This window comes from Halichondria panicea, chromosome 4, assembly GCF_963675165.1.
Source record: "Halichondria panicea chromosome 4, odHalPani1.1, whole genome shotgun sequence".
NCBI classification, from domain to species: domain Eukaryota; kingdom Metazoa; phylum Porifera; class Demospongiae; order Suberitida; family Halichondriidae; genus Halichondria; species Halichondria panicea.
Window position 1 is genome coordinate 826,568 of NC_087380.1, and position 21,498 is coordinate 848,065.

A 21,498-nucleotide genomic window follows, 5' to 3' on the forward strand; every position below is an offset into this window, starting at 1 on the left:
CAGCCCTCGGCCTGTAGTCTTTCATTGTGATAGTCAACAGCCCCTGCTACAGTGGTAGTTTTTTTTTTTATTTTTTTATAAACATGTATTGAGTGACAGAGGCTGAGATATGGATAATGTGAAGCTATAATTATTCAGAGTTCAGACAGAGAGATTGGAGTCCGCAATGGTGAGTCCATGGAAGCAGCTAGATGGCCGTTGAAGCATAGCCATAAATTAGGTTGAAGGATGACTTCGAAGATATATAGACTTTAATAGAGCAGTCTACTACATGACACACACAAGCCATTATAAGTACTAATTTTGGTAGCAAATTCAAATATTATTTGTCAGAGCAAATTCAAATATTATTTGTCAGAGATTGGAGTCAGATACTGATGAAAAAGGGCTAGCCTTAAACTTGTCATAAATTACTTGTGTGTGGATATGTATGTACAATTTTAATTAATACAACATCGTTTTGAGGCTGTTTTCAAGATTTAGGGGGTGGGGCTGGTTTGGTGCATTCTAATAAGAATATAACCTACCCACATGGCCAGCCAGCCAGCTAGCTAGCTGAAACAGAGATGAGTACTGAAGCTAAGCACGCACGCAAGGTGATACTGCTAGTAGACATGGACTGCTTCTATGTGCAAGTAGAGAGGCGCAAGACTCCGGAGCTATGTGGGAAACCAGTCATCGTAGTGCAAGGAACAGGCTTTGGAGAGGGAGGGTAACCACTCACCCTTACCTTATAGTTGAGCTAGCTATTATGTACCACTGATACACACATGTACACATCTACCTACCACTGTGCTTTGTCTGGTATATTCTGTACAGTATGACTTTATGTGGCTGATTGTACATTATCTGTAGAGCAATCGCTGTTAGCTACGAGGCGAGGAAATTTGGAGTGTCTCGTTCTATTCGACCGAAGGAGGCCAAGGCCAAGTGCCCAGAACTACAGCTGGCATACGTACCAGAGCGTAGGGGCAAGGCTGACCTCACCTGTTATCGACAAGCCGGGGCTGAAGTCATTCAAATACTGGCTGAATTTACAAGTATTATTGAGAGAGCTAGTATCGATGAAGCCTACCTGGACGTTACTGAGCTCGTATCCAGAAGAATAGTAGCGGGTGATTTGGAAAATTCAATAATCACAGCCGAGAGTGTTCCAAATACACACGTGCCGGGGTTCAAAAAAGAAATTTCAGAAGAGGGGGGTGGATTTGAGGAGTGGGTACGAGAAGAGGGGTGTGGCCAGGAGCTGGTGCTGACGGTGGGAGCAATGATTGCCAATGATATTCGTAAAGCAGTGTTTGAGAGAACTGGGTTCACGTGCTCTGCTGGGATTGGATACAATAAGGTGAGGATTTAACGAATGTAGACTACAAAGATTGTCCCAAATTGGCGATTTTATCTCTCAAATACGAGTTTTGATGACACCATGTGAAAGGTATCTTTCTAAGCTTTTGGAAAATCATAAAATTGTTGAAATTAGATCCACAGAAATCAAGTTATGGCAGCTAAAAGAGTCCCCAAACATTGATTAAGGGGGGGGGGGGGGGGAGGATTGTAGTTGAATATTTTCAACAGCTATTAACTTTAGTACCGTTGATCCAATGTCAATATTTTTTTATAGTTTTATCGCTCGAACGTCAACGTTGATGACACCATTTGAAAGGTATTTTTCTAAGCTTTCAGAAAATCATAAAAAATTTTAATTAGATCCACGGAATCAAGTTTTGGCTGTTTAAAGAGTCCCCAATCCCCAGGAGGGTTTTCTCTTTATGATTTTCTGACAGCTTATTCTTTGCAGATGGTTGCCAAGATGTGTGCCGGGATGAACAAGCCCAACGGTCAGACCATCCTACCTCCGTCAGTACTACCCACTGTCTTTATGACAACACCCACCGCCAAAATGTGAGTTGGACTGTGTGTGTAGAGCATAGTGTCCCTTTTGATTGAGCTTAACTGGATTACGGTACAACTGCTTTAAATGCTACCACCTTTGCAGACGCCATCTTGGAGGCAAATTGGGTGGTCAGTTGAAGACTTTGTTTGGAGTGGAGCATATCGGAGAGTTGACTAGCGTTTCCATGACAGCATTGGAAGGAGCCTTTGGGGCAAAAACCGGGTGAGTATAGTATCCGTGCCTTTCTTCATGCCATAATTTTCATTATTGATCGTTCAATTGTCTTTAACATTAATTATGTGAGCACTATAATTATAATTATGACCTCCCAGTGCTTGGTTGTATGGCTTGTGTCGAGGTGAGGACAGTGAGCCAGTCAGAGTGAGGACACTCCCACTCTCTGTCGGCTGTGGCAAAAACTTCCCGGGGAAGAACAAGCTAACAACTCCCAAACAGGTACTTGTACTGATATCTACTTTGGGTAGATCTTTGAGGCTTCCATATTATATTCGGCTGTTTAATGACAAATTAATGTTTAGGGCCCATAACTTAGTGTGATTTGTCCAATTTCCAATTAAACATTTTTTGGTAGTCTTCTATACTCAACCCCCCCCCCCCCACACACACACCACACACACACACACACGCACGCACACACACACACACACACACACACACACACACACACACACACACACACTGTACAGGTAAAGTACTGGCTGACACAGCTGGCTGAGGAGGTTGCCGAGCGACTGAGTGTTGACCAGAGGGAGAACAACCGTCGAGCTAGCCTCTTGTCCGTTCATTATCACCCGATGGAGAAGAAGTCAGGACTGTCTCGCTGCTTTCCCCTGGAGAGCACAGACTGTGCCTTTATTGTGCGGAGAGCCTGGGCTACCATCAACAAGGGACAGGGGAGGACGGACAGTGAGGAGGACCAACTCTCTTGGTGAGTCTAATGCCCATGCTGTTTTTATTTAGGAATAATTACGGCCTCGGTGATTTCTCAAAATGGGCCTGCATATTACTGTGATACCATAAATACCTTGTGTCAAATGATCGTGATTGCATTTGGAATGCTCGAAGAAATGCAGTATACTATACTGTTGTGTTGTTGATCCTAGTACAGTAGAACCTCGATTATCCGGACACCTTGGTTCCAGAAGCAGGCCGGATAAGTGAATATGCCGGATAATCGAATAGATAAACCACGCCTTGATCCACCCAATTTATTGATAAACAGCAGTGCCACATGGTTGTCTGCGCATGCGCAGAAGATAAGCAGGCATGTCTCCATGGTAACAGCTGCAACGCGCATGCGCGTTTGAGGGACACGCCCATTTTCTGATCTGATAACAAGAAAACTGCCAAGCCGGATAATCGAGGTTCCGGATAATGGAGGGCCGGATAATCGAGGTTCTACTGTAGTTGATGCTATGCTACAGCTATAGATTGACTGATTGTACTCTGTGTGTGTGTGTTGCTCCCATGCAGGACAGGGGGACTGACCGCCGTGTATCTATCAGCCAGCAAGTTCACTGGAGGCTCTGTCACTTCAACTACTACCACCATTGACTCCATGTTCTCTAGCACTAACACATTGACACAGCAGGCCTCACCCAAAACCATAGCAACACCCGCACTCCCTGTCACTGATACAACCATTACGCCCACTCCATCGCAGCCCTCGAAACAGAGCACCAAACCAATCAGTAGTTACTTCACTCCTGTTAGGGAACAAGCAAACTCCTCCCCTCCCGCTAAGAAACGCAAGCTAGACATGTCTACATCAACACACGAGAACTTAACAACCCCCTCGCAAATAACTGCTGACACAGACACAGCATCTCGATTACAAACTGATTTTGATTATGATCCTACAAAAGACGCAAGTTATAATGAAGACACCTCGATTGAACACCAATTGAACTCTGAATCGAATGACTTAAACTCTGCGTGTGATGGTTTAACCCCTGAGTTACTGACGGTGTGTGAGGTGTGTGGGCGTCGTGTGCCCGTGTGGGAGGAGCAGGAACACTCGGACTATCACTTAGCAATGAAATTACAGCGAGGGGGTGTGAAGGGGCGTGGCAGAAGAGGAGGGGGGAGGGGCACTTCCATACTGGACTTTGTAGTCAGATGACTCACTACGAACAATTATCATTGTTTTATTATCATCTCATTCTTGTGTTGTTGTCACATTCTTGTGTACATAATTATTACGCAATTCAAAGATGTGGTCAATAAAGTACACACGTTGCGTATAAATTATTATCCAACGAATTGTAACAGTTACTTAATAAATTAAAGTGCAGGGCATTATACTACAAGCATGGCATATGTATAGAGTAGCAATATCAGTACATGCATGTACAGTTATGATCAGTTGTTGATTCCGTAATGCTCTCTCAGTGCATCCACGTACATCCACTCCATAGCTCTGGCAGGAGACAACAGCTTACAGTAGTGCATGCCAGCAGCGGCCTTGATGCCGTAATCACTAGGTGTGCGCATCATGACTGATTGAACCTCAATCACATCTATACCAAATGATGTCTTAGTCTTCGAGTAAGAGAGTGGGTCCCATATCCACACTGGACCAACATTATAGGGTCCCTTGTCTTCACCCATCACCATCGCAACACCGTACTTCTCGAATCGTTTTAGGGTAGTGAAATTAGCATTCTGTATAGCCCAGTTGTAAGCTTCTTGGTTAATGTCTTTGCATATTGAGGAGCCATCGGTCTTGTTGAAGTCAACGTTCTTATAGCCACCAGCCTCGTAGACAACTTGTCGAGACTTTAGTTTGACTCTCATTTCATTAGCAGACGTAGCAACGAAACCGGCATCGATAAGCGTGTCTAATTCATCATATACATTCTGACTGACTGTAGTCATATTCACCACACAGAGCTTGCCGGGTGTACTGCAGCTGGTTGTGTTGAGGACGTGAGGAAGATGGACTGGATTTATCTGATACACAGGATGGAAAACATCAGTGTCGTTCACACTGCCCTCAGGCAGACCTCCCATGGTCTGTTGAGCACGCTCGCTCCAAGGAGAGCCTAGCGTGCAAGAAACAGTCTCGTCCTGATAACAAGGTGGCTTGAAATAGTAGGACCCCTCCAGTTCATACGCAGCTATGAGGGGTTTCATGAAGGTGTCTGTAGCCACAACCGCACTCGATACATACTGAAATGCAGCTGCATCTCCTAGCTTCGTAGATATAAATGCTGATACTAACAGCGCTATGTTCTTGTGCGCTTGCTCCTCGGAAATCTCAGGCTTCAAATCTCTCAGTTTTACAAGCTCTGGAGGATCTCCGGACGCAAACTGCAAGTGTGATACTCCATGTACGACAACCACAGGGAAATTATTGTTAGCACTATCTCTGTCAGTCGCATGTATTATCCTGTGGTAAAACTCTTCCATAATTCTAGTCACATGACACAGCCCGTCCAATTCACCACCGATGGTCATCGTCGGAATTGCAAAGGTTTGTTTTCGATATTTCCGTTGAAGAAACGATCCCATTAGAACTTGGCCCATAGCTCCTGAGGGGTCACTAACGAGGTAGTCCTGAAGCATTATACCACCTAACGAGTGTCCAGTGAAAAACTGTTTAGCTGTTTTATTCATTCCCTGTTCTTGCATGGACTGCAAGACTCTGCTAATCCCACCTCCGATAACGAGGGGCTCTGGAGTGTTCAGAGGGAAGTCAGGGATGCCTACCCACACGGGGAAGTGAGCTGCAGCTTGCAGGGCTTGAGCTAGTGGTGTGTAGCGCTCGGCAGGTATTTGAGCTCCTTGGATCATGACCAGAGCGATCTCCACTGGACCTGTGGTGGTGGGTTTGAGGATGACATCGTCTGCATAACAGGTTGCTCCTAGTAGTGCCAACAGGAGGAGGGCGGTAGACATCTTGTCTGTATTTATATTTGATGGTGAGAATGTAAATTAAGTTAGCTCAGCAGGTACAAGCAAATTACAAGCTAATTACAAGCTAGCTCAGCTAGATCTAGCATTGATTGAGGATCTTACATGCTTTGCAATGTGCTCTCTTCTTTTCTCCAAGCTGCTGTGGCTGCTTTGACCTTTGCAGTCTGATCTTATGTGATAGTTACACAATACAGCATGCCATGTATCAGATGGCTATGAATCCACTTAGTATCTAGTACAGTATGAGCCGTGCATACACTGTTTGTGAAATAAAGAAGACTACCAACTGCAAGTTACTCTATAGTGAAGCCATGAGTCTTGGTGCAGCACTGTTGATGCTGATAACTACTGGAGCAATGGTCTCTGGACAGCAAAGTATGAGCACTATATACTCAATTTAGCCTGTATATATGAGCTCTACAGCATATAGATAGAAGCGTTTTTTAACAAGGATTCCAATGGTATATGAATTTCATTAAAGTATGACAAAGTTATGGAAGGTCAAACTCAACACAAAGACCTTAGATCAATTGCATGTACAGCCTCGATTTCAGGCCACGTTAAAACTAAACGCCAGCAAATAACATTTCCTAGATTATTGTGAACTTGGTGCTTCTATTTATAGGGTGGCGCTGTAATTGAAAGGAAGACGGTATAATTATAGTGTATATTGAGGGTATACTTCCGAGCATGTACGTACATGTACCACACGGATATTTCTATCGCTGTATGCATGCGCCAAAAATTGATAGTCAACAATTAAATCCGCGAAATCCTTTCTAACGGTATTTCCGCAAAAGTTTTATACGCTTGTATAATATATACATGTACCTGCTATACAAGTATGTAGTCAGATCTGTTAATTAGCTTCAGTTGATATTCATTATGCAGTTTCCATCACTCTGGGTTCTAGCCCTGTCATCACTACTAACAATACTGAGATCCTCATCACTGACATTGGAGAGGATGCTACTGGTCTCCCTTCTCTCACCTGTAACACTGACCTCACTACTTGCTGTAGAAGTGCTGACAACAATGGCATGGGAGCACTAGGACAGTGGACGTATCCTGATGGGAGTTTACTACTGAACAATAAGGACTCAACGACTGCTGGACAGCAGTTCTACAGGCTAAGGAATGCACCTCAGGTCATCAGACTGGCTCGTAGACAGAATGTCAACCCCATCACTCCAACCGGGTCCTACTGTTGTACTGTACCAACTACTGGAGGAGAGATGACCCTCTGTGCTAACCTAGGTGAGTGGATTGTCTGGTGGGTAAAGGAAACATGCATGCATGCAGTTTAGACATTTACTGTAGTTTAAGTTTAATTCAGATTTCTGATTTTTCCCATGTATACCGTAATTTAACAGTCCTAAAAATTCCTTTCTATCCAGTTCTGTGCTCCTCCCTCACTCCACTGATGGATGGGATGATCTCCTACTCGGACCCTACACTGGGTAGGGACACTGTGGCCACTCACATCTGTGAGGCTGGGTATGCCCTCACCACTGACCTCACTACCAGGACCTGTGGAGTGACTAGTGATGGTGTGGGTGACTGGTCTGAGTCACCTCTGGTGTGTGCAGGTATGGGACCTCCTAACACATGCAGTACCAACCATTCTCATTATCTCACAGGGAGTGCCTGTCCAGACCTCACTGATCTACAGAATGGAGTGATCAGCTACAGCACTGTATCAGATAATAGCTACAGACGAGTTACTACTGTGGCCACTCACACCTGTGACACTGGGTCTGCCCTCACCACTGACCTCACTACCAGGACGTGTAGTATGGATGGTGTCTGGTCCGGGTCACCTCTGGTGTGTGCAGGTATGGGACCTCATAACACATACAGTACCAACCATTCGCATTAGGTTGGATCTCCATTAGAAACATATATAGAGCAGTGATTAATTCATAGACCTTTGACCGTGTCGAACTTCTTCTGTGTTTTAATTATAGTGCCGTATCAAAGGTGTTTAGTGTTATTGTTACTCATAGCATATACCGCGGTAATATAATTATAGTTTATCTAACAGAACTCATATGGAGGTCATGAAGCCCTTATATAATTTATAGAGAATGCAACATTATATACTATTCTTTGCAGTGGCTTGTCCAGACCTCACCATCCCAGCCAATGGAGCACCACTTGTGTACAGTGACACCACCATCCCCAGAGCTGATGGCTCCACTGCTACCTACTCTTGTGACACTGGCTACCAGATGACTGGATTGACAATGAGGACGTGTACTGTCACAGGATGGAGCACTGGAGATGACCCTGTCTGTATTGGTAAGTAGATTGATGCATGCTAACATAAGACTTGACCTAACCCTCTCCAATGGAATGATTATGCAACCACATATACTATTTCTGCTTTAATTAGCGATTTGGTATCTTTGATAGTTCAGTATCACATGCATGGTCTCATTAGTATGGTGTTTCTTAGCGCTCAGGTGCCCAGTGGGATTAACCTATCAAGAAGAATTGTCCACTGGAGAGAGTGTGTGTGTGCCTTGTCCTGGAAACAGTTTCAGTATTGTTGAAGATAGTAGTGAATGTATATGTTTCAGTGGCTACTACAGGACAGCATTGGAGGGACCAAATTTTCCATGTTCAAGTAAGATTCTTATTGATGATCATAATAAATTGTTCGGACAGATTGTCATTCATAATAATTATGATAGTAGTGTTCAATTAACACTACTGTATCAATTAAAGTGTATGTGAAATATTTACCAACATGACATGACATGCTTGTTCATTGATGCCGTATATAGCTCCTCCGAACAACTGTAAGAGTTTGCAAGTAGTTGCTGAGAGGACTCGAGGTAACACAATCACTGTGCGTTGGGAGAGGCCTGGGATCACTGGGAGAGACGACTTCTACTACAACATATTCTACTTTGAGGACAACCAGACCTTCACTCAACACAACAGGAGGCCGTATGTCAAACAAGACTCCCTGGTGGACTATTCAGTGTCTGGTCTGCAGCCACTCACCAGCTATACCATCCGAGTGATCCCTGAGAATGGAGTGAGTGATCAGGAGGAGGGAGGGCAGAGCAGGAGCTGTGAGGTCGTTGCCGTCATGACTGGGGATACAAGTGAGTGGACTTGACTGATAGTATTCGGCAGCACTGAGCAAAAAAATGACATGAACTCAAGAAGTGGAAGCTCATAAAACTGGGGCCGTTTAATTTATAGCTCTTCGGAGGTGTTAATGGAGATTCCACTGCATGTAGATTTACTTAATTCCCTGTGCGATTGAATTGCCATATTGATATAGAAAAAGGTTATCTATGAATTGAATTTCTACCACCCTGCCTCAGGGTCTAACGCCCCCTCCCTGGTGATTGGTTTCTGCACTGTTGTGGTTTGGACCATGCCCATAAGATCGTATGGGAGGATCACTGGCTATGACATCAGGTTCATTCCTCAAGGGTCTGGTTCAGATCTGACGGTGTCTAAAGGAAGAAGAGAACTTTTCCACGCAGTTGGAGATACTGGGCTAGTCACCACTGACAACGTTATGGTGCAGGTATATAAGTTAAAGACTCTAAGATGCTCTATATAAATTGCAATTAATATTTAGGTAAGAGCAAAAACGTCAGCTGCAGAGGGGAGGTGGAGTGAGCTGGTGCCACTGGGTGAGTTTATATTGCGGAAATTTAATGTCACACAATCACATAATTATGTATGACATTGCCACAGGTTGTAGGAATGCTGATGGTTTCACTGGCCCTCTATATGAATGAATCAGACTGAACAGACATACTTTACTTTAATTTGTGAACTCAGTATAATTATACTCTACCAGGAGTGCATGAATATGCTGAATGGTTTATAAAGAACCTGTGTGAAGAAGATACAGTGATACTCTAGACCTTTGTCTAGCACTAACACATTGACACAGCAGCAGGCCTCACCCAAAACCATATAGCAACTCCAGTACTCCCAGTCACTGATGCAACTATTACGCCCACTCTATTTGGACACTTGAGCTAGTGGAGGATCTCCGGATGCAAACTGCAAGTGTGATACTCCATTTACGACAACCACAGGGAAATTATTGTTAGCACAGTTGCATGTATTATCCTGTGGTAAAACTCTTTATTTATTCTTTGTTCTTGCATGGCCTGCAAGACTCTGCTAATCCCATGCCTACCCACACAGGGAAGTGACCTGCAGCTTGCACGACTTGAGCTAGTGGAGTGTAGCGCTCGGCAGGTATTTGAGCTCCTTCATGACCAGAGCAATCTCCACTGGACCAGTGGTGGCGAGTTTGAGGATGACATCGTCTGCATAACAGGTTGCTCCCAGTAGTGCCAGCAGGAGTTGAGGAGGGGGGAGGTGGACATCTTGTCTGTATTTGATGGGGAGAATGTGTTAGCTCAGCAGGTACAAGCAAACTACATGCTAATTACAAGCAAACTACAAGCTAATTACAAGCTAGCTCAGCTAGCATTGCTTGAGGAGCTTACATGCTTTGCAATGTGCTCTCTTCTTTTCTCCAAGCCGTGTGGCTGCTGCTTTGACCTTGCAGCACTTCCTGATGGCATTTATAGCACTTCTTGTGAGCAATAGATTGCATGGCATAACAATGGTGATCAGATGGCTATGAATCCACTTAGTACGTGAATGAAGTGTTCATACCCATACAGACCATGTTTGGTGCAGAACTGGAGTATAAAAGGAAGCACTATACTACAGACTGCAACTAATCTATAAACTGGTTACTCTCTATATTATAGTGAAAGTGTGTGATATGTATGCAGCCATGATGAGTCTTGGTGCAGCACTGTTGATGCTGATAGCTACTGGAGCAATGGTCTCTGGACAGGAAAGTATGAGCACTATATACTCTATGTGTCTACAATTATATAGTATTGTGCATGGTCTTTTTAATATGTCTTTCTATGCCATTGCAAATCGTAAACACCTATAATATTATTAGCGCAAGATGCATGAGAATTATCTGCATGATACAGTTTGGTTTTATATGCAGTCTACTTGACTCTGGGATCTGATCATAGGATCACTACTGACAATACTGAGATCATCATCACCTCTATTGGAGAGGATGCTGAGGGTAGTCTTCCTTCTCTCTTCTGTCACACTGACCTCACTGCCTGCTGTAGAAGTGTTGCTGACAACGGTGGTAATGGAGGACTGGGACAGTGGACGTATCCTGATGGGAGTGTGATACTGAACAATGGGGACTCAACGACTGCTGGACAGCAGTTCTACATTAACAGGAATGGTCCTCAACTCATCAGACTGGCTCGTAGAGATAATGTCAACCCCGTCACTCCAACTGGGTCCTACTGTTGTACTGTACCAACTACTGGAGGAAATATGACCCTCTGTGCTAACCTGGGTGAGTGGATTGTTTGGGTGCATGGGGGTAAAGGAGAACAAGCATGCACTGTTGCATTTCTCTTCTGTTGTAGTTCATTTACAATTCAATTGGCTGATTTTTCCCAACATGTATAAATGTAATTTAACAGACTAAAAATTACTTCTATCCAGTTCTGTGCCCCTCCCTCCCATCACTGACCAATGGGATGATCTCCTACTCTGACCCAACACTGGGTGAGAACACTGTGGCCACTCACACCTGTGAGGCTGGGTATGCCCTCACCACTGACCTCAGTACCAGGACCTGTGGAGTGACTGGTTTCTGGTGGTGGTCCGAGTCAGATCTGGTGTGTGCAGGTATGGGATCTCCTAACACATACAGTACCAACCATTCTCATTATCTCACAGGGAGTGTCTGTCCAGACCTCACTGATCTACAAAATGGAGTGATCAGCTACAGCACTGTATCAGATAATAGCTACAGACGAGTTACTACTGTGGCCACCTACACCTGTAACACTGGCTTTGAACTAATTGGTACCTCAACGAGGACGTGTAGTGTCAGTGGATGGGAGGGAACTGCACCAACTTGTACAGGTATTAAAGATTGCTACATGTATAACTATTCAATATTACTCCTTCTAGCTGTTGACTGTGGCCCCCTCTCTGCCCCCTCCAATGGAGCAGTGGACACATCCTCTGGAACTACCTTCATGATGACTGCTACCTACACCTGTAACACTGGATACACTCTGACTGGAGACACCACCAGAATGTGTGGGGCTGGTGGGAGCTGGACACTCATGGAGCCTACTTGTGTTGGTATGTACATCATTATCTGGCTTCAATGGTCCCCTCAGTTGTTGACTGTGGTTCCCTGGGAGCCCCCTCATGGAATAATTGGTTTTAAAAATGGGTGTACCTACTACCACATTATGTAGGAAGCACTGCTATGTATGCATGTAACATTGGCTACACTCTGACTGGACACACTACTAGGATTTGTCTAGCCTCAAAACCAGGCCGATTAAAATACGGCCTGGTCTCTATTGCATGGGTGATAGTGCACATGTGCGAATTGAGCTACCCAGAATCTGGGTAACTCGTTATACTTCAGTAAACCTTTGTAAAAATAATTATACCGTAAACTACTAGTTTCTTTCCGTATTAATTTACTAACACTTGTCTCCCGGGTATAATTGGAACAGATTTTTATAGAGCATGCAAAGTGTCCGGAATAATAGAACAAGCAAGCAGCTGCATGCGAGTTAGCTAAGTTTAATAGATCAGGGTACGACTGAATAGTTGCACTTGCTATCTAAAACTAGCTAATCAAAGCTATCTAACTGCAGCACTCTAAGTCTTACTTGCCGTCTATGAATGGTAACTCAACTTTTCAAGGTATTGTCCGGATATTTAGAACAAATGTAATATTAAAGTCCGTTGTATTAGAACAACAAAAATTGCCCAAAAGAGTGTCCGGGGTAATTAGAAGTGTCCGATAAATTAGAAGATATATGGTTTAATTTGCAATCGTAAGCTGATTGCTATATAATTATGATTACATGGTATTCTATATTTCCCTCTATAGCTCCTAGTATCACAGCCACAGTGACCTCCAGTGGTCCTCCAATGGCTGGTCAGAGCTACTCCCTCACATGTACTGTCACTGGAGTGGAGGCTCTGAATCCAACCATCACGTATGAGTGGACTAGGGGCGGAACATCAGTTGGTGAAAATGATCCTAAGTTAACCTTTAACCCCTTGACGCTATCAAGCTCGGGTCAGTATGTGTGTACAGTGACAGTTACCTCTGACCTTCTCACAACTACCTTGACTGATTCTGATACCTTCGTAGTCACTATCAAGGGTAAGTCCCTACAATCAATGATAAGTGTGTATGTTCATTGCCCCCTAGTCCCTCCTCCTAGTGTGAGCCTCTCCCCTCCACCCACTGGAGTGTTCACTGGTCAGTCTGTAGAGCTCTCCTGCACCATTCTCCTGGACTCTAGTGTGGATACATCTCTCACTGTGGATGTGGAGTGGTCCAATCCATCCTTTGCTATTATAGACACCACAACCCTACAAACCCCCCCTCTCACCTACCAGACCACCACCACACTCAGTGACTTCATGGCTGGAGATACTGGCACCTATAGCTGTGCTGCTGTGGTTACTCCATCGAGAGGTTTCACCACACCCAGTGACAGTGTGTCTGCCAGTGCTGTTGTCTCTCTGAGTAAGTCCATTCCCTCTCACTATCTGTATCAGTTCATTGCTCTCCCTCCTCCAGCCCCTGTCCCCTCTGACCCTGTCATTACTGCCATTGCTGGAACCACTTCTCTATCATTCTCATGGACTCAGCCAGAGGGTAACATTGTTTCCCACTACGTGATTGCCGCCTCTTATGTCGGAGATTGCCCTGAAATAGGCAATGCATTTCCTGGGGTCTCAAGTCCCAATTTCCCAAACACTGCAATTGATATTCCTGGCCTGCAAGAATACAGTAACTATTCTCTGAGTGTGTTGGCTGTGAATGATGCTGGTAGCAGTGAGACCAGCACTTTAGTAGCCACCACCCTGTCCACACGTAAGCACACACACACACACACACACACACACACACACATTGCATGGTGACTGTGCCCGCCCCCTCACAGCTCCCGGGAGTGTACAGAACCTGATGGCCATACCCACACCCAGCACAATCACCATCCAATGGGATCGAGTCGCCTGTATTGATAAGAATAGTGAGATTATGGGGTACAGAGTGACCTTTGGACCCACCTCAACTTCAGCCAGAACGACTGAAACAGTAACTGGAACTGACATGAGGGAGTACACAGCCTCTGGTCTCATTCCAAGAACCCAGTACACGTTCACAGTTACTCCATTCAGTGCAAGTGATGATGGAGAATCAGCTGATGTAACAAGGGAAACCACTTTACCTACTGGTAACTAATAACTGTACCATTGTACACCATTCAATCCCATCCTTCCCACTCTCCCAGAGGTGATGTTTCAGTTGGGAGGACAGTTCTACTCTAGTCACAGTGTGCTTGATCCATCCACAATCAGCATTGGCCTATTCAACTCTCTCCTCTGTGTAACCAACATCATGGCGTGCTGTCAGGGCAACCAAGGATCCGGACAATGGTACTTCCCTGATGGAACGGAGCTTATATCAACTAATTCCTTCCAACCACACTACATATCTCGAGGACCCAGTGTGGTACGGTTGAACAGAGGTGCTCTAGCCACCACACCAGCTGGAGTGTATCGCTGTGAGGTTCCAGCTAGTAGTGGAGCAGAGAGTGTGTATATTGGCCTCTACCCTCCTGGACAAGGTGGTTGTGTGTGTCAGCTAGCTGGTGTTCACACTCTCCCCATGCACAGGTGCTCCCACCATTCCTGGGGGGATACAGTTCAATAGAGCTGCCCTCACTCTGACGTGTGTGTCTAATGGTGGTCCAGCTAGTGAGGTGATGTGGACCAGGGATGGAGCTGCTGTCTCTACTGGATACACTCTCACACAAACTGTCACCAACACAACCACTGCTACCTATGAGAATGTCCTGACTGCTACTACCATTGCTGATCTAACGGGAACATTCACTTGTACAGTCAGCAACAGCAGAGGAACTGCAGAGATTATATTAAATGGTGAGTTTTATAATGATTATTGCATGTGTATATATATATACATGTACAGGAGTTCAGATCCTTGGTGACAGCCCTCCATTCACTGTGGGTAGTACAGCCACTCTCTCTTGTGTCAGTGATTTGGATGCTACCATGATTGAATGGTTTGATGGCAGTGCTACAAGAGTGGACATGACAACCACAGGGAGAACACTGGACTATGTACTGGACCCTGTTAGTGATGATCTCCACCAGACAACCTTCACATGTCGAGTGACTAGAGACAATGGTGTTGTAGAGCAGAGCATCACACTGTCCCTGATTGGTGAGAACCTAGCTGATATAGTGCTAGTAGAGTGACACTCTCTGTGTGAGAGTGGCCGGTACATGTAATAAGGTGTATTGTTCAAGTCCTGTATGTACGAAGTAGGTTAGCTATTTAGCAGATGATTTGCGTAATCCCTTTTCTATATAACAGACACACTGTATTGACTCATTGTCCCATGCATACAGTTCCTGATGGAGCTCTTTCCATTGTCACCTCTGTCAGTGGAACTGCTACAGCTGGAGATGTGTACTCATTGATCTGTAGTATCAGTGAGGTCACATCTGGATTGACTGGAGTACCCCAAGCTGTGTGGACAGACTCAGAGGGGAACGTGATGACAGGGAATGACATCACCGTGATATCATCAGACGGAATGTCCACTCTCACATTTAACACTTTGAAACTCTCTGATGGTGGCACGTACACATGTACTGGTAGTCTCCAGTCTCCTCCCCTCTCCAACCCACTCACTGTTGTGGAGAGCCGCACTGTCATAGTGACAAGTGAGTGGTTAGTATGAATGAACACATACCTACTCCTCTACTCTACAGTCCCCACTCCTGGAGTGACTCTGACCACACCTCCCTCCCCCCTCACTGCTGGTACATCACTCACACTCACCTGTATCATCACCCTGGATACCGCTGTTATTGACGTGAATGTGGTAGTGGATATTGTGTGGGAGATCTCCACCACGGATACTACTCCCATCACCACCACCTCCACTGCCAGTGGTTCTGTTGTGGACACTCTCACCATCTCTATACTGAGCACTCGCTACACTGGGGTCACTTGTAGGGCTACTGTGAGAAGACCCAATAATGATCAGTTCATTACCACCAGCTCTCAAGCTTCAGCTTCTGTAGCTATGTCAGTGGAGGGTAAGTGTTCACATGAGTGTATACATGCACTGCATGACCCCCCAAACAGCTCCCCTACCCCCTGTGGTGACCATCAGTGTGTCTGGTGATTCTGTGGCAGGCTCCTCTCTCTCTCTCCTCTGTACTGCTACGCCCCCTATCCCACTAATGACCCCGCCCACTATCTCATGGGTGGGTGTGGTCTCGTCTGATGATGTCACCGTCACCAACAGCTTGACTGTGTTAGAGTCTAACACTATGGTGACCTTTAACCCCCTGCGGACCAGTCGTGGCGGTGTGTACATGTGTGTGGCAGGTTACAATATTCCTGCAGCTGACATATCATCCAGTGTACAGAACAGTGACTCCACCACCGTCAATGTGCAGAGTAAGTGTGTGTGTGTGTGGTGTGGTGTGGGTGTGTGCGTGTGTGTGTACGTGTGTACTGTCCTCACACTGTGTTTGCATGCAGTCTCTACTGTTGCTCCCACTCCGAGAGGTGTTCCATTTGACAGTGACTTTAACACTGGTTTGGAACTGGATCTTGTGTGCAGACTGGAATTGGATCCTGCTGTAGACAGTTCTCTCACTGTGACTAGAACCTGGATCAAAGACAACCAACCACTTGTTCCTGATGGGGCAAGACTCACTTTCACTGATGCTATAATGAATGGAACCACTCCACCATTGTATATGACAAGCGTGTTGTTCAGAACTTTAAATTCAAGGCTCTCTGACTCTGGTAACTACACCTGCAGTTTCTCTATAGTTCCCAACCAACCCACATACATCACTGGAACCACTGCCACTGTCAGCAGGGACATCATAGTGGAAGGTCAGCATGCAATATTGTCATTGTACGTAATATATTGACAATTTCTCTCCAGATTTTCCTATACAAAGAGTTATTCTTGTTGCTGATACGACTGTTGCTGCCAGCAGCTCTTACTCTCTCCAGTGTGTGGCTACCAGAGATGAAGATCTAACGTCAAATAGTTTGTTAGAAGTTGAGTGGTTTGATAACAATGGATCCCCCATCACTGGAGAGACAAGTGGTGTATCTGTGATGGGAGTGTCTAGTACGAATGACCTTTCTCTGACCTCCACTCTCATGTTCACCTCCATCATGACTGGTCAAGCTGGACTGTACACATGCAGTGTGAACCTCACTATTCCTGGAGCTGATGTGATGGACCACAACGTGAGGAGAGTGTCCGCTGTGAGGGTCATGAGTAAGTCAGTGTGTGTGTGTGTAGTCATTGATAACCTGTGCCTCTCTCCTAGTCCCCCCTCCACTCACTGTGGTAGTGAATGCTAGTCGGTCTACCACACTCTACGAGGGAACTACTGGTCTGGCCATTAACTGTGAGGTTACTAGTGATGAAACTGGAGTGGACACATTGATATCAATCAACAGAGCTCTAACTGGACCTGGTTCTGACGGGAGTAGGGCTAGTACAACCTTTCCTGAACCCAACAGCATTGCTGTAGCCATTACCCCACTGGCTCTGGGAGATGCTGGCCTGTACACATGTACTGCATCTGTTAGAGCAGCTGATAACTCAGAGTACATTGTCACTAGCAACCCTACCACTGGAACATTCATCCTTACTGTGGATGGCGAGTGATTCAATAGTGTTGTGTAATAATGTACACGTCATGCATGTATGCATGTGTGTACAGTCATGCAATATCATGCAGAATGCAGAGGATTAAAATTATTTCCTGATCTATGTCCTGATCCTTATTTCCTTCCCTCTCTGCAGACCTCCCTGTCCCTGTTGTGGAGATATCACCCAGTAGTCCCCTACCAGTGCTGGCTGGGTCCTCCCTCGACCTTACCTGCTCAGTCTCAGTGGTGAACTTTCTCTCTGTAGAGCCACTCATACAGTGGACACTGTCTGACCAGTCATTATCTGGGGTACTCAATGGCCGTACCAACACACTGACCTTTGACCCCCTCCTCACAACCAACGCCACTCAGTACACATGTACTGCCATTATCAACATACCTGCAGTGGACATCACTAGTACTGGCAGCAACTCTATAGCCCTCACAGTGGACAGTAAGCAGTGTCATAACCTCACTGTCCTTTATCCTACCCCCCACAGTCTCCCCTCCCACTGTGAGTGTGTCCTCACCCACCCCCGTCTACCATGGCACTAGCCACACCCTCTCCTGTAACGCTGGCTATGACACTAGTGTAGTGACGACTGCTGTGACTCTGGACTACTCCTGGACTGGACCCAACCTCATAGCCTCCAATGATAGTGCTGCTCTCACACTCTCACCAGTGGACCTACCAGCACAGAGCAGCGGAGACTACACTTGCACTGTCAGCGTTATCCCAGCAGTTTCAACATTCATCAACCCTGCCACAGACTCTGATACTTACACCCTCACTGTACTAGGTGAGTGAGTGGGTGTTAGTGAAGGCTTTCGTATGATATGTATTAGTACTGTTAGTATAATACAGTATAGGTATATAGCAGTTAGTGATTTTAATCAATATGTTTATTCTACCTTGTTACTATTATAAACGGGTACTAATTTTAGCGAATTTGTAATTAACGCTAAATTAAGTACGAGCTAATAATAAAACGCAATTAAAAAGTATGAATCTCATTACAAATTTGTTCTAATAACTTTGAGAGTATAGCCCTTTTTTCACTAGACAAAAATCTATGATAATATATAGTGGTACTTTACTTCCTTCCCCTCAGATGCTCCCCCTCCTGAGGTGTTGACTGGTGTGCCTGTGAGAGAGGAACGTTGTGGACAAGTGTCTTCCATCACCTGCACTGCATCTGTCATTGATAACTTTGTAGCCACACCCACCTTCATGTGGAGGGGGCCGGGTGGAGACATTGTGGACTCTGACAACATTCTCAACTTGGCCTCTATGATGACTGGAGGAGAGTACACTTGTATGGCTTGTGTGAAAGTGCCACAAGTCAATCTCTGTACCAACTCAACCGTAACCATACAGAACACCAGTGAGTTACTTGTTAGCTTGATACATGTATACCGTAAGTGTTCCAATTATAGAACCAGCCTCGGTTAGGACGCCCTCTTTTATAACGCCCATATACTTTTTCGTACATTGTTTCTAGAAAAATAATTATTTTTTACTGGTTCTATAATTAAAACGATTACGGTATATATACGTAGGACTATTGTTAGGGGTGTGTGGTCCCTCCTATAGAGAGTGTTGTGTTGTTCCTGCATGCTGTTGCATTGATCCCCCCTCCTCTCATATACAGCCCCCCAGCCAGTGAGTGATGTGGTGTGTTCCTCCCTCTCTCCCTCCACTCTGAGTGTGAGCTGGTCCCCTCCAACTGACCCTGTCCTCAGTTATCAGGTGGAGGTCAAACAGTACAGTCTAGAGGGTAGTGCAGTGGACACAGTCAGTCTCTCCACTCCATTTGACAGTGAGGACATTATTACCAATACCACTGTGGAGGGTCTAGGTGAGTACTATATGGATTACTGTATTGTGAGCACAAGCTATTATATATAATTATTGAGAGTACTAGAATCGGCTCCAAATTCAATTACTAACAGGCCATACTTCCCTTTAACGGAAAAAGTGTTTCTAAAGTCCTTCAGAAAATCGTGAAATTAATGTCCAATGTAACTAAAGTTATGGCCGTTCAAAGGGCTTAGTAGAACCGGCCCTCACTGAATTCAGGATGCAAGTATAAATCTTCCTGAACAGAGTCTAATGCACTGTGTACATCATAATGTACAGTACACACTTTTCTTTGTCCGTTTATTGGGTCCATCATCCCCCCCCCATAGCTTCCTCTACACGGTACCTGGTCAGTGTTGAGGCAGTGAGTGGTGTCGGCTGTAGTGCTGTCACTGAGATAGACTGCTACACTGAGCAAACACAGCCCCCAGTGGTTACCGGGGTAACTGTGGAGAGAATTGACGGGACTGCCATGAATGTCAGCTGGACTCCACTCAACAAAGCTCAGTCCAATGGCTTCATTCAGAGTTACATAGTGACATACTCTGTTGCCACGGTAACACCCAATCGTAAGAGACAAGGCTCTCAACAAGTGACAGTACCCAGTGACAAGAGTGGCACTATCATTGGAGGACTGGACCCGGGGTCAGAGTACAGTGTCGGTGTGAGCGCTAGTGGAGCAGGGGGAACTTCAGATTGTGAGTTGTCCTGTTATATTAATTATCTCCTAATTCCCACAACCTCTCCTCCGATAGTGTCCCCCACCATCGATATCTCCCCCATACGCTCAGTGTTGTTCCAGCTCAGGCTCACCAACATCCCCAGCTGTCCTGACTGGGTGGTGAGTACTACAATATTAATGTTGCTTAATGTGCACCGTATAAGTTTTCACTATTTGGCTACAGAGCCCTCAGCAGAAATGTTCGTGGGTTCTAACATTCGCTTTTCAATGCCAGGAAACCATACCCACCAATAGCTTTGCATACTGATGCGTTGGAGTTTATCCCAGTTTTAATTTTTGCATCTTCTGTCTGCCCTCGAAAAACGCGAAATGTTACGCCTCAAGAAAATGTCCCGCTGTACTGTGCTAGACTATTTTCTTTCTACAGGACCAGGATGGGAGGATAGAAACTGTGATGAGTGCGTTTGCTACCGAGGTGGAGAGTCACTGTGGGTGTGGCTTCTCAAGCATGGTCATGACTGTCCCTCTCTTCCGCTGCTTCCCTGGGTCGGACACAGCTGCTACATTCCGAGCCACTCTAACCGATTCCAGGCTCCTTACTCCCATACAAGACTGGATACAAACCAATGGATTCATTCCCATTCAGAATGTACTGATTGAGGTGGACAAAACATGTCAGGTGGAGATCTCGAGCCTTGCAGACACCGAGTGTAACACTATACTTGTGGGTAGTGAGTCATCAGCTGCAGTGATTGGTGGAGTGGTGGGGGTGGTCATTGTCCTTATCGTTGCTGTTACCATTGCAGTCATAGTGATTGCTGTGCTGGTGTTCAAGAGTAGGAGAGACCGTCTACAAAATAACAAAGTGAGTTATTCGTTCTGTGTTAAAGCTCATTGCTTAATTGTCTTGACCTCCCCATGTTCCTAAAGGGTTTAGTCAGTACTGGTGAGATACAACCATACGAGATGATAGAAAGGGGTGATCATGAATATGAGGAAGTTTCCAAGTTCCAACAACCGAGTGGTGGAGAGTATGAGATATTACCACCCCCTCCACCCCGTCCACAACGGACAGTGGATGCCGGGGATGACTTTGAGGTCACTGAGTGCATTGCCTACAACACTACCACCCATGGCCCCCCTCCCCCCAACACGACCAGTGGAGACCCACTGTATGATAACTGACACTATAAATGGACTTTGTTACTAACAGTTTACTACCTCCTCATTATACTCCTAGTTTGTTCTGATTCTAATTTGCAACCTCTCATTTTGTTTATGAGCATGCGCGGAAATAACTGATGCGGTTT

At 45.4% G+C, this 21,498-nt stretch overlaps 4 protein-coding genes across 4 annotated transcripts; 3 read left to right on the plus strand and 1 right to left on the minus strand.

Annotated features, from left to right (window-relative positions):
* Nucleotides 1–499: 499 nt before the first annotated feature.
* Nucleotides 500–4,177, plus strand: LOC135335271 (DNA polymerase eta-like). The gene is made up of 7 exons (XM_064530714.1): nucleotides 500–712; nucleotides 856–1,345; nucleotides 1,799–1,902; nucleotides 1,997–2,116; nucleotides 2,227–2,350; nucleotides 2,602–2,843; nucleotides 3,389–4,177. Exons 1-7 carry the CDS (start codon nucleotides 567–569, stop codon nucleotides 4,035–4,037), a joined length of 1,875 nt encoding a protein of 624 aa, XP_064386784.1. The 5' UTR covers nucleotides 500–566; the 3' UTR covers nucleotides 4,038–4,177.
* On the minus strand, nucleotides 4,152–6,094 carry LOC135335273 (uncharacterized). Its single transcript, XM_064530716.1, has 2 exons — nucleotides 5,936–6,094; nucleotides 4,152–5,820 (listed from the first exon to the last, which is right to left on the minus strand). The coding sequence occupies exon 2, from the start codon at nucleotides 5,813–5,815 to the stop codon at nucleotides 4,277–4,279; it is 1,539 nt and encodes a 512-aa protein (XP_064386786.1). The 5' UTR covers nucleotides 5,816–5,820; nucleotides 5,936–6,094; the 3' UTR covers nucleotides 4,152–4,276.
* On the plus strand, nucleotides 6,054–9,701 carry LOC135335270 (uncharacterized). Its single transcript, XM_064530713.1, has 10 exons — nucleotides 6,054–6,208; nucleotides 6,725–7,090; nucleotides 7,231–7,422; nucleotides 7,474–7,668; nucleotides 7,949–8,134; nucleotides 8,292–8,462; nucleotides 8,623–8,949; nucleotides 9,175–9,383; nucleotides 9,438–9,492; nucleotides 9,557–9,701. Exons 1-10 carry the CDS (start codon nucleotides 6,076–6,078, stop codon nucleotides 9,598–9,600), a joined length of 1,878 nt encoding a protein of 625 aa, XP_064386783.1. The 5' UTR covers nucleotides 6,054–6,075; the 3' UTR covers nucleotides 9,601–9,701.
* An 849-nt stretch (nucleotides 9,702–10,550) lies between these two features.
* Nucleotides 10,551–21,469, plus strand: LOC135334874 (serine-rich adhesin for platelets-like). The gene is made up of 26 exons (XM_064530223.1): nucleotides 10,551–10,689; nucleotides 10,851–11,222; nucleotides 11,375–11,560; nucleotides 11,612–11,800; nucleotides 11,849–12,025; nucleotides 12,795–13,073; nucleotides 13,122–13,442; nucleotides 13,497–13,793; nucleotides 13,864–14,157; nucleotides 14,215–14,550; nucleotides 14,600–14,866; nucleotides 14,916–15,170; nucleotides 15,359–15,676; nucleotides 15,725–16,054; nucleotides 16,104–16,421; nucleotides 16,506–16,868; nucleotides 16,921–17,265; nucleotides 17,318–17,653; nucleotides 17,800–18,099; nucleotides 18,146–18,445; nucleotides 18,758–19,030; nucleotides 19,298–19,504; nucleotides 19,836–20,204; nucleotides 20,262–20,347; nucleotides 20,616–21,053; nucleotides 21,119–21,469. The coding sequence occupies exons 1-26, from the start codon at nucleotides 10,611–10,613 to the stop codon at nucleotides 21,371–21,373; spliced, it is 7,290 nt and encodes a 2,429-aa protein (XP_064386293.1). The 5' UTR covers nucleotides 10,551–10,610; the 3' UTR covers nucleotides 21,374–21,469.
* The last annotated feature ends 29 nt before the right edge of the window (nucleotides 21,470–21,498 follow it).

Bases quoted from the DNA above. Each gene is read 5' to 3' on its own strand.
- LOC135335270 (XM_064530713.1), top strand. From the start codon at position 6,076: ATGAGCCGTGCATACACTGTTTGTGAAATAAAGAAGACTACCAACTGC. The intron at 7,091-7,230 runs GTGAGTGGATTG...CTTTCTATCCAG, and splicing joins GACCCTCTGTGCTAACCTAG to TTCTGTGCTCCTCCCTCACT. The intron at 9,493-9,556 runs GTGAGTTTATAT...ACATTGCCACAG, and splicing joins GAGTGAGCTGGTGCCACTGG to GTTGTAGGAATGCTGATGGT.
- LOC135335273 (XM_064530716.1), bottom strand. From the start codon at position 5,815: ATGTCTACCGCCCTCCTCCTGTTGGCACTACTAGGAGCAACCTGTTAT.
- LOC135334874 (XM_064530223.1), top strand. From the start codon at position 10,611: ATGTATGCAGCCATGATGAGTCTTGGTGCAGCACTGTTGATGCTGATA. The intron at 13,794-13,863 runs GTAAGCACACAC...GCCCCCTCACAG, and splicing joins AGCCACCACCCTGTCCACAC to CTCCCGGGAGTGTACAGAAC. The intron at 14,867-14,915 runs GTGAGTTTTATA...ATACATGTACAG, and splicing joins TGCAGAGATTATATTAAATG to GAGTTCAGATCCTTGGTGAC.
- LOC135335271 (XM_064530714.1), top strand. From the start codon at position 567: ATGAGTACTGAAGCTAAGCACGCACGCAAGGTGATACTGCTAGTAGAC. The intron at 713-855 runs GTAACCACTCAC...CATTATCTGTAG, and splicing joins ACAGGCTTTGGAGAGGGAGG to AGCAATCGCTGTTAGCTACG. The intron at 2,844-3,388 runs GTGAGTCTAATG...GCTCCCATGCAG, and splicing joins GAGGAGGACCAACTCTCTTG to GACAGGGGGACTGACCGCCG.